This window comes from Dreissena polymorpha, chromosome 6, assembly GCF_020536995.1.
Source record: "Dreissena polymorpha isolate Duluth1 chromosome 6, UMN_Dpol_1.0, whole genome shotgun sequence".
NCBI classification, from domain to species: domain Eukaryota; kingdom Metazoa; phylum Mollusca; class Bivalvia; order Myida; family Dreissenidae; genus Dreissena; species Dreissena polymorpha.
The window spans coordinates 39,253,169-39,265,647 of record NC_068360.1 but is presented as its reverse complement, the minus strand read 5'-3'; the positions used below and the strand labels follow the sequence as shown (position 1 = coordinate 39,265,647).

Here is a 12,479-nt window from a genome sequence, read left to right as displayed (position 1 = left end):
GTCGTCAAACACCTCTTTGAAAAGGACGAGGAGAAAAAGGTATGTGTCATACATGCATAGTGAGGTGTTTCTGTTTTTATAGGTACCTGTAATATCGCATCAGGGTTTTTAAATAAAATGTTGTTACACACTTTAATCGAAATATTTCAGTTCTGAATCAGAACAAATGAGAAAGAAATTTTATAAATAAGTATTTTTCATAAGCAAGATGTTAATGGTATTTAGTCGGCTAATGAATAAATGAATACATTAATGAATAAATGAATAAATACATAAATACATAAATAAATACACAAATAAATAAATAAATACAATGTAATATATATATATATATATACATAAGATACGAATAAAATTTGCAAAAATAACTTCCGACAGTTTTCTATTATAGGCTTAATGCATGCAATGTCTCACTAATTATGCTTTCATGCCAGTTGATGAGAAAGGTAAGCTCTAAGGTTGATTGCCATTTTAAGTTATTTCAATAAACGAATAGTTGTTTCTACTGTTATTTAAAAAAATCTAATAACAATAGTTCATTAAGTACATATCTAATGCAGTTTAATATTTTAGAAGCATTTCGGGAAGCAGTTAGCTGAAGTAGACTATCCAAAATTCCTGGGATACTTCGAAAAACAACTCGAAAATAACGGCGGAAAATATTTAGTAGGAAGCGGGGTAAGTTAAACAAATCAAGGTTTTAAAGGGCCGTGCTCTGTGAAAAGGGGGCTTTAATGCACGTGTGTATTGTGTCGTCCCATATAAGGCTGTCGGACTATAATTAGGGCTAACCTATTTCACTTTTATTGTATTTTTCGTTTAAAGATAGTCTCTTCTTAGCAAAAATCCAGTTTAGGCGGAAAGTGTCGTCCCTGAATAGCCTGTGTGGGCTGCACAGACTTATCTGGGACGACACTTTACCCACATGTATTAAACACCCCTTTTCATAGAGCACTGCCCAATTAGTAAAAGTGCGAGTGTCACTATTTAGTTTGGAAAACAAAAAGGCTGAAGTGTAGTATCATGATGAAGTGTTCTTATTATCTCGCATTATTTTGGCATTTCAAAACATCTTAAATATCTATTACAAAAGTTGTAAAATAATGCATTGCGTATAAACAATATTTTTTGTTGTCTTCGTAGTTAATATAATTTGGTTTTGCCATGCAAATATATGTATATTTCGGTGGGTTCTTTGCGCTTCTTGATTGAAACAAATGCAACAAAACAAATAATGTTTTAAAGTAATAAACTGTGAAAATGAGCTTTTCAAGTTTTGGTGATTTGGCTTTTTTCCAGATTTGCAAAGTTTCGTTGTAGTTATGATATTTGAGAAAAATGAAACTGAATAGTTATCATGCTCTCAAATATCCAGTACATGCATCGGTTGGCGATTTAAAAACCTGAAAATGATAAAGTGTTACAAAAGCGAACCGATTGAATCATTTTGACAGTCAGTGGTTCTAGCCCAGTTGTGAATTACTATTGTTTTCTTTCTTTAATTTCATTATTATTTTATAATGTTATATATTTAGTTCCAATGTTTACATTTATCCCTTGAAAGCATTTAGATACAAACTTCAAAACATACCGAAAACTGTGAAAAGGTCCCTTTAATAGCCATGCGAGAATAATCTGTGTACGATAGTGTCCGAGACACCGACTGCGAGACAAAGACTTACGCGATACGATCATTCTTCAGTAGTTAAACGGTTCAGATTAAGAAGTTAAATCTTTGTAATGCAAATATGTGTACATATCAGAAAACGTTAAAAACGTTATTTCAGTTAACCGTAGCAGATTTGGCCGTCTATGCTGTATTAGACACAGCGTTGCAGAATGTGGAAACCTTCTTGGAGAAGCACGAGAAATTGCGGGCTCACCGTGAAATGGTAGGCGCCATACCCAAGATGCTGGACTATGTCAGCAACAGAAAAAAGACTGTCATCTAGACTTTCATTGTCATAATAACTGAACAAAATAAATATTGTTAACTTAGTATTATATGGTATGTACTATTGTGGGTATATATGATGCATACTTGTTATAATTATAATGTGATGTGATTATGTAAACAAATATCCTTTTATTCGCGTTACATTTCTTATATACATCGGAATGTTATTCATTTGTAGGTCTTAAAATACTGCTTATAGCTCGGGAATATTGACATAACATTGATCTATATGCATTAGCAATATGAAATACTGTTACTTTAAGTATAGGAGTTTCGGTACTGAAACAAGCAATAAATGTTTTGCTATAGCATCAATATCACTTGCACAAACAAAACCGAAAATAGAAAACAATTCAAGCGCATAAATTTATGCTTTTATGACAGTTCAATAGTGTTATGTTAATGTTGTCGAACAAAATCTTCTTATTATCCGTTTGCATCTCAAAGGTTAAACAAACGCAAATGAGTTGAATCTTGCTACGGGCAAAACCGGGCGTCCTTCATATACGTAAAGTATCGTCCGCACAAACTAATCTGTGACGACAATTACCGCTTTGACCGAATTATTGTTTATAAAAGACTTCCTTTAGACGACCAAGTCCACATAACCGAAACGTGTCGAGCCTGATTATGATGTTTTGGACCGCACAGGTCGCACAACGACCACACTTTACGCACGTGCTTACAGCTCGGTTTTCCCAGTACGCGACTCAATTGTTATTTAATACGTCTTTATTAGACCGTACCTCATTCAAGAAGATTATATCACATCCTGACTAGTTTTGATTGACCGGTTTTTTGGGGCGATTGCCTTCTGCAATTCGCCCCATAGGTAACATAATATACGTATACCGAAAAAAGAAGTCCGTTACTGCAGCTAACAACTGTGCATCCAGATTATGCATTCGCAAACGAAATAGCTCCGATCGCATGATATAGTATTAATGCGCCACAAAAACACTGTGACGAAGTACATCGGTATTTTCCGTTGCAAAAATTGACCAATCAGAAGCTGTCAAAGCTATAGCAAATTGGTTGATTTTTTAATAATACTTATTGCGGAAAGCTATGCGTCCGCCCGGCTAGCTCAGTCGGTAGAGCACGAGACTGTTAAACTGATACTTGTTTCCCTATTAATGAATGGATTTACTTAATTCTTGGACAAAACATCTCTTTGGATAAGACCTTTCTGTGGCCTTTTTTACCTTGACCCCTGGTTGACATTGACCTTTAGCATCCAATTTCTCAAAAACTAACATTTGCTGTATCGTACTTGATACTGAATGGATTAATTTTATACATCGACACACACAGAGGCCCATGAACTTTGGCATGAACGATCCAGAAACCTTACTGTACTAATTAGAAATGACTGCAATGCTTGTCTTTATCAAACTAATGTCAGGTTTAGAAGTGGGTTGACTTTTTTACTTTGAACACTGGTTGACATAGACCTTTAGTATACAATTGCTCAAAAACTAACATTTGCCGTATCTTGCTTGATACTGAATGGATTTACTTTATACTTTGACACACACAAAGGCCCGTGTACTTAGGCAAGAACGATCCAGAAACCTTACTGAACCAATTAGAAATTACTGCAATGCTTGTCTTTTTGGAACTGGGTAAGTGTATGTTATCTTCGCATTTAGCTATCAATTGGCAAATGCGACAGTAACTTGTATTAAAAAGCAGCATTTACAATAAACCCCTATAGCTAAATCATATCATGTTGACAGCCTGTCACCCTTCCTTTCTACCATCTCCTTTTTATAAAAAAGGTGATTGATAAGCATCACGGTGTGTAGTGTTTTAACGACCACAACATTTGAACAAAATCGCTCCACCAGTTCTTTGAGTACTTTGATTTTTTTTGTGTACGAATCGTGTGTAGTACACGCTTCGGAAACTATTGACTTATAAAAATGTCATAACAATTTGACTCGTATAAGTAAATGAGTAAAACGTCTTTTGTATTAATCTCGTTAATGTGGATTTTTTTTATTGTATTCTTTTTTTTTCCGCAGGTCCATGGCTTTCAAAACTTATGTTTAAAATTACAAGATGTTCAAAGTTTCTATGGTTCAATAACAGAGGTCTAAATAAAAAGACCATGCAAATGAGCCGCGCAGGCTTATCAGGAACGATACTTTCCGCTTTGATGATAGTTTCTGTTTCTAGAAAGTCTCTTCTTATTAAAAAATAATTTTAGGCGGAAAGTGTCGTCCAAGATTAGCCTGTGCGGAGTCCACAGGCTGATCTGGAACGACACTTTTCGCACATACATTATACACCCTTTTCACAGAGCGAGGCTCATAAACACAATTCATTTTTAAAAAGGGATACAACTGTCAATTTCCTACACAACACTACGATGTGAACAATAGCCAGAAGGTAACTTCCAACACAAAGGATTAACTCTTTAAGGACAGAAAAGGCGATCTCGCACTGAAAGCACCGGCAATCCATCACACCCTTCCCATCTTCTTCCATCTCCATAAACGCTTTCAGCGTCATTGGTATCAGGATACGTACTCGGTCGGGCGTCCGGTCAACCCGTACACTTTTCAGAAGCTCTGTCCGGAACGTCTTCTCCTCTGCGGACCGCTGGTCGCTGTCATGTGATCATATATTAAATCCTGGATGCAATTGCGCTCCTGGTCTTCCGTAGTGAGGAACTTCCGGAGCGACTTCCCCACTTGCCAAGGTCGCGGTCTTTCGGGGATTGCTTGTAGTATTCCTTAATTGTGACAGAAGAACATGTTAGAGATTTCCTCGAATCAATTTACAACTTGAAATAATGCATAAAGGGAGAACCATCAAATCTAATTAAATATTTCTCTTGTAAAGTATTATCACGAACTGTTAATGTTAATATTTAAATAAATAATTAACGTATTTAATGAACTGTTTATTTTACAACATACTTACACATGTTTTTGCACAATGTTCATTATAACAGTTACTGTAAGCACCACTCCCATAACGGTCTCTCTTAGTTGTTGCAGATCTGACTATGTGTCGTGTTATGTATTCCGCACAGAATACAGAGGTTACAGAGTGGTGTTTATGAAATTATAAATTCGGATCTCAAAGTTGTTAACCATTTATTCGTCTATAATCATTACGTGATATTCATTAACAAAGTATCAGTTTTGAAAATAGAGAAACATCGAATATTTACACACTTTAAATTGTGGTCCTTCGTTTTGACTAAATTGAAAAACCATGTAAAATTACAGCCGTAGTAGCCATAACAATCTTGAGGCTAGAACACTGTTTACATCGTTTGTGCTTTTGAAACATTTGGCTTAGAATTACTGTACGCACATACACTTATAATATTAGTTGTACTGAAAAATTGTAAATGTGATGAACACATATTTTTGTCTTACTGATAAGTTAAAATAAATTATAAATATTTTAACCGTAAGAACTCCGAGTAGGAGGCCAACATCGTCATGTAAAAACACGTTGTGTATCTATGTGTTATAAAACTACTAGAATTATCTAGAGTTTCTTTCGTCATTCAACACATTTTTATCATAACAGGTAAACAGCTTAAAATTATATACTTATACGCGTTGTTTGGTTAAAGCTAAAATACATATAAATATTGAGCAGTATTTTTGTTGGTGCTCTGTCAGCTGCTAAGAGACATAATAATTTAGCTGGCGTTGTTGCACCCTAGCCGAGTCTGAATGTTTTAATCAGTGTTTGTTTTCTGAACTAAAAATGTTATTTTTTCTTAATGACGGAGCTTCGATATTAATTCGACAAGTATACAATGACAATGAAATTGTAGTTTTAAAATGTTGATTGATTAAAAAACTTGCCAAATTGTTGGAAAATGTGTTCCAATCCAAACTGACGAAAACGAATATGGTTACTTATAATCTTTCGAAGGATTTATTTGTTCTATTTCAATTGATGTTTCTTGAAATATAGATGATGAAGACATTGAACACACATTTGACTTTGAGGTTCAACTTAAATGTTTGTTTCAGTAACATTTTCGAACTTATCTTCCACGTCGAAACAAACCACGGCGGAAACTCGGGATGGGACCTCAGCCTGCTAGAAACAACACAAGTAAGTTAGCTTTGGAGTGGAAACAATTAAAATTACTATATACATTATCCATAAGAAGAAGAAACTATTTCTTCTTAACTATGTTAAGAGTCAAATTTAAAGACACTGGGTTTTCAAATGGAATTAATATGATATGAAGTGTTTGATCATACGTTCTAACATTTGTCAACAATAAGAATATTTTATACTTATATTAACTGTATTGCTTTGTGCTTAAACAAAAATAAATTGTAATCATGTTATAGTACTTAAATTGAGTTATGCAATGTATATTCTATTTATTTGGTTTTCATTTTTTTTTAATTATTATTATTTATTTAAACTAGTATATTGTAATGCTGGACTCAAGGTAATCTTTGGATTGACTTTAACCGTTTAAAACTCTCCCCCAAATAATGCTTTACATCGACTCTTCAAAGCGACCGACCCCAGCATTAATTATGTTCATGAAAAAAATCGATTTTAATACATCATCTAATTTCATAAGCAACTTGTTAATGTCTTAATATAAATAGCTCATAGTTGTTCTACCGATAATACGTTGGTCACTTACTTCTCGAAGATAATCACTTACTTCTCGAAAAAACTGGAAATCAAACTCTATCCAAAATACAAATGGCAAGCGCAGGTCGCCGTGGCGTAGCTCCCTTTTTCCGCCTAGCGACTTGGAGCTCCTTGGCGCGATCTTTAAATATCCACAAAGACACTAAGCACTGGCTCTATCCGTGAAATGACTTGCGAACGTTTTAATAAGCCATAAGCTTCCTATACAATCAAGCTGAAATAAAAGGGCTTAACTACATAAACTAAGCTCACCTTACATCACACTATTTTTTATTAAATACACGTAATGAAATCACAAAGATTTATGTTCGAAAACTTTATGGTTGTTGAAGACAAATGGAATCGGATAATTTCGGGTAATATCGAGTTCATACGAAACGTATCGGTTTCTGTACGAATAATGACGGATATTGTCAAACGGTTATTGATATAAAAATATCGTATATTCTAACCATAGAGGACTAAAACGATGTTTGGATAGTATAATAAAGTGTGTTTAGACCGAAAATGCCAAACACAAGTTTTGATAGAATAATTGTAAAAAGGGTTTCAACTCAAAAAAATTATATTTTCTGACAGCCATCAATCAAAGTACAGTTGCATTGCGAAAAAAATAATACAAATCAACAACTCTGGCATGCAGATGTAACTTAGACATAGCTCTATCCAATAACAATAACAACTTAAGCACAAGGCACGGAAAATCTTATTTTGAAGAACTTAAACACTCAAAAATTGCCTCTTTGTTACTCGGCCGAGAAGGAGCAACAAGGCGTACACATACATTCACACAGTAAACATGTAATGCGTGACCTGCTGCAATCCGTAGTGTCATTTTAATGTAAAAAAACAATCAAACCCCGTGCTAAAAGTACAGGAATGCACCATTCAAATCAGCTAATTAAGGCTTCCGAAGAGCTCAGTTTCATCAGTAAAAAATTCTATGATGTCTAAGTGTATTTTTGAAATGCCAACAAATGCCAGACACAAAATTAAGTCATTTTTTGAAACTGAGGATTTTTCGATTTATAGCCTAAAAGATTGGCAAAACTATACAACCCATTGTGATTAGGTCCAGAACAGCAGAGTTATAGCAATATCAAGGGAGTATGATGCATTTAAAAAAGCACCTTCATCTTGCGTTTGAGGTACTCTCTAGTTTCTCGGGTTGAGGGCTTGGACTTGCAGGGTCTGGGTTAGAGTAGGACATAAGAAAAACACACACAGTTAACACACTTTAAAATGGTAAATTATAGCATGATGAAGGCTTACAGTATGACACAACCAAAACTATTGTCACATTTCACCAGTATTGCGACAATTTTTGTGTATTTCACCTGCAATATAAGCACATGAAACACAGCGTACTCGTACCTTACAAGGCAGTTAAAAGCAATTTGCAATTGGTGAGAGAGAGTTGCGATTTTAGTCTAGAGGATCAAATCCAGATAGTAAGGGAAGATCTGTTGATTGTGAAGGAAATTAAACGTTTAAATACAATTCCTTCAAATACCTTTGCAAAAGGGCTCAGTAAGGAGATAGGGCGATATGTGGCTGGGTTAAATGAGTCTCCAAATTTGAATATTGGGGTGACATAAGCGTATTCATTGGTTCTGGCGGTACAGAGGTGCGTAAGCAAATATTGAAAACAACTTTGTTTTAAGTTAAGCCCGTAGCAATGGTTCAACTTGAGTTTGATTAACCACGAGATAACTCGGAGTTTCGTTGTGTTTATATGTGAATTGGCTTATGTTAGACATGGGCGTATCTGCTATTAGGCACAGCAGGCCCGGGCCTACATTTTTTTTTGTAACATGAACACATAAAAATGCTTCAACTTCGAAAAACGCATTAAAATGTTGACCCCGAGGGGGGTGAGGTGATAGAAATCTGATTTCATATTAACATTATCCTCAGACAATTGATTCTGGTCGTGTTTAAGGACATATCTTCCATATTAATTTAAAATTTAGTTCTCTGGTATAAAGATAATACAGAAAAATTTAGTTCTCTGACATTGAGATAAAACAGTAAAATATCAAAGAAAAACAGGCCAAAGTCTTATTTTTTCTTATCTTATAATTTGCCTAGATATGCTTTAAATTACACCCTAGGCTTTATAGGATTTACAAATTTTCAAAAGGAGGACCGCGGACCCCCCGTTTTTATGTATTATTACCGGGCCTACAGCTAAACAAATGCTAGCTACGCCCCTTTTAGGTGCTTCTGATTCGTCAAGGAGCTTATGTTATGTGACGAAGTTTTTGAGGACAGAAACCTTAGGTGTATCACCTTTAATTATTGAATCTTGATGGATGAGTGATGTAATAGATGAAGTTGCGTTAGAATAAAGCTTTTTTCAAATGAACACCATGATATAGAATCAGGCGTTGATTGAAGCTTTTCATCCAACTGCTCTTGGTGATTTAGTGTATCGCATCTAATTTTGGTAACAACTTTGTTTCGAACAGTTCTGAATTTACACCGATCGCGTTAAATGTGTGTGTGTGTGGCGTTGCGAAACAACAGTCGCCGACAACAAATGATACTTTTATGTGAGTGGTTCGATGGGGCAAATTGTTATTAGTCTTTTAGGAAATGTGTTTTCGCCAAAGATAATATGTACTCTGTTTATATAGAATTTATATAGAATTTATAGTGTACACTGTTTTCTTGTGAATAGATATAAACAAGTATGAATTTGACTGATACATTCGTCGTTTTTCGGTACGTTTGAATAACATCTCTCTGGTTGCTAAAATACTATTGAGTGATTAAATTCGCATGTGACGTTATCTCTATGACGAAACATACCAGTTTTATCTTGACTCTGCGGATTTAAGGTATAACGATTCGGACGTGGAGTGTTTTTATTTGAACAGTTTAAGATGATTTTAAAAATCGAACGAATCCAAACTTATCTCGCATTGTGTGTTTTTCTATTGAAAGCTTCGATAGGAATAAAATTATTGTAATCGCTCTGACAAATCATTGGATTTCGTAAATCGCGTTTTTTTTTTGTGACAGCGGTTAACATTCGACACAATCGTTTAAATAAGTGTGATTTCAAATCAATAAAGATACACGAATGGAATAACAAGAAACAGAATAGCACATAGGTGCTATTTTATTATCATTAGCATTGGATTATAGATGTCATCAAGGTAAGGTGTCTTTAACAATACATTTTGCTGTTTACTCAACCCTGCTAAAGCTAAAATAACGGCGCTTAGTTCAATCGATGTGTATTTTCCAAAGTGTGTGCTACGTGTCATTATAGTAATGTTCGACTCTTTCGTTGAGTTTTGGCTTAATTGTATTGATAACCGTTGGCTAAGACTGAATGCGAACGCCAATTTGTTCAGTTAAACCCGCGTGATCCTTTAAGTTGTTCAGATATGACAAATCGGCCTGGTTAAGCGGGTCATTATCATAAATTATCATAATATTTAGCCCGCTATATAAGAATTACGGCCCACTCGCGACGTAAATGTGTAACTATGTATTGTAACGATATGTAATACTTTATTTTATATGCCTTGTTTGCTGCAATTATTTACATCCATCAAAATCTGCGGCGTCCATGCTCAAATAATGCGAGTATTTTTTTTTTAAATTTATGTTGAGAACGACTCTGTGTGTAAATCTACATTTACATGTATGTTGGCATCGACATCATTGTGTCATGAGCAATTGCCGCCATATTTGATTTTGATCATTTTCTTTCGAAAATAAAATGAATAAAATCCTCCTTTTGCGGTCGTAATGTATTATAATGTGCGTGCTGCGTAAAATTGAATCGAGGCATATGGTGATGTTTTTTCTCGTTGTACAGTTTTTGTGTGATTTTTGTAAAAACTATTTTGCGTACCAGAACAAATACATTGTATATCACTACGCATGGTTGCATTCGTTAGATTTAAAGCACTTTTAAGAATGAATACAAATTATTGTTAAGGTTATTATATCTATTTATTTTCAATGTCACGTTGAAAAAAAATGGGATAAATAGAATACTAGGCTAACGTTGAATACAGAGAAGTTCATGTTGCTCGGCTCGAACACCGAAAGCGCTCGCCAAGGCTCGCGCTCCCGGCGTTCTGAGCCTCGCAACATAAACTTCTCTGTATTCAACGCTAACGTAGTATTCCCTATGTATTTTGCGGCCAGTCCTGGACTCGAACCGGGACATCTCGCTGACAGGGCGAGCGCTCTCCCGACTGAGCTAACCGAGCCGCCACACAACTTCTTATCATTTGTAACAATTAGAGTTTCATTAAAGAATTGTTCAGTAACGTGTACTACATTTTACCATCGTCTGCAAACTGGAACCATGTATGGGGCATTGGACAACGCATGCTAAATAATAAGTATGTTACCTGGCTGATAAATTCAAATCTATATTGAACTATATTAGTTAGAGATATATACATGATATAAACAGTCTGAACCTAGACAGTGTCGAGATTAATTCGGACGATGACCTAAAACTTGCCCGGACGTCCTTACATTTAACAAGGGTATGTATATCGGGTGATTCAACAACATGCGATAATGTGATAGGGTGACGTAAATGTAAGATAGTTGAACAAGTATATGTATTTAATCTAATGGTATGTACATTATAGAACTTGGGATGACTGCTTCAAACTGTCCTTTCCCAAACATGCGATATACAGACAAAGGTTGCACAATATTTGCACAGTCAGCATTCAATATTGCTGTTCATATTCAATCGTTTGGTTGATTAGCATAATTGACTTGTCATACTGACCCTTAGAATAATGACACCTAGTTTAGTAGTTAAAAATAACCAGTCGACTAAATTTTAAGAAAGTGGCAGTAATGACTGTGAGGTTTATTTTCGGACAATATTGTTTAACTGACATTGCAATTACACACATTATCTCTTTAAAACAAAACATACAAAACTAAATATATTTAAACCAGAACTGACGTTAATCCATTGACTTGGTATACCGTGTGTCGGTTTCTTACTAAACTCCTTAAAGTTGGGACAAGCTCTTACTTTGCGCATACATTTTTATATATGTTGTTGTTACTTAAAGATTGGTGTGTTTGCGTATGTGTGAACTACCGATACATTTACTATTAAATTAGAGTTTCACTGCTTATAAGCGCGTCGTTTTATGTGTTTGATCCCTGAATGGTTTTGTGTGGATGAAAGTTGGACTTACCTTCGACCTACAAACAGGTAAGTCTAGTTTTATTAGGTTAACAAAAGTTATGCGGTAGCTTCTCGACTTTGTGTAAAGATCAAAGATGTTAACAAAAGGATTATCACATTAAATATCAGGAAGAAATTTTAATGTCAGGGTGTTAAAGACCGATATAGCTTCCAATATATCATCATACATGGTTGGAGAGATACGACCATAGTCATTTGAAAAGAAAACATAAGGAATAAATCTGCATTTTTAAACTAAACCTACGTCTCGTAGATATAACACACCGTCATTCAGTGGCATGGTGGCTGTAGTTTTGAGGAAAACATATCCGAAGATAAGGGACTAGAACCTAGTATAAAAATAAAGTGCAAATAAGAGGTTGCTTTCTTATTGCTTTCATGCAAACCTACACGTTTAAACTAAAACATGCAATTTAAACAGCAGTTTGAAAATGCATTCAATAAACCATTCGCGCTTAGTCACAAATTGAAAGCATTTTACATTTGCGTCAGCACATCCGGTTTCCTTTATTGTTAACTTTTGGATAACATCGCGCTTTTAAATGTCAATAAAACATTATTTTCACACAAATTATATATTTCAACTAAGAAAACACGAATTGCCATGATCCTGATATTTATATTTTTTTTGGGAAAATCACATGCAATGGCGTTTAG

At 34.8% G+C, this 12,479-nt stretch overlaps 2 protein-coding genes across 4 annotated transcripts in view; one reads left to right on the top strand and one right to left on the bottom strand.

The window, feature by feature from the left end:
• The window catches only part of LOC127834308 (glutathione S-transferase 1-like), a 9,457-nt gene extending 7,368 nt beyond the window's left edge, over window positions 1–2,089 (top strand). For all 3 annotated transcript variants that reach the window (XM_052360046.1, XM_052360045.1, XM_052360048.1), the window contains 3 exons: window positions 1–39; window positions 574–678; window positions 1,788–2,089. The exon at window positions 1–39 is cut by the window's left edge and continues 77 nt beyond it. In XM_052360046.1, coding sequence (XP_052216006.1) covers window positions 1–39; window positions 574–678; window positions 1,788–1,952 — 309 coding nt within the window. In that variant the 3' untranslated portion in view covers window positions 1,953–2,089. The remainder of the gene's footprint in view (window positions 40–573; window positions 679–1,787) is intronic.
• LOC127834312 (uncharacterized) overlaps window positions 1–12,479 on the bottom strand; it is a 134,585-nt gene that overhangs the window by 53,691 nt on the left and 68,415 nt on the right. The gene's annotated exons all lie outside the window — the stretch shown is intronic.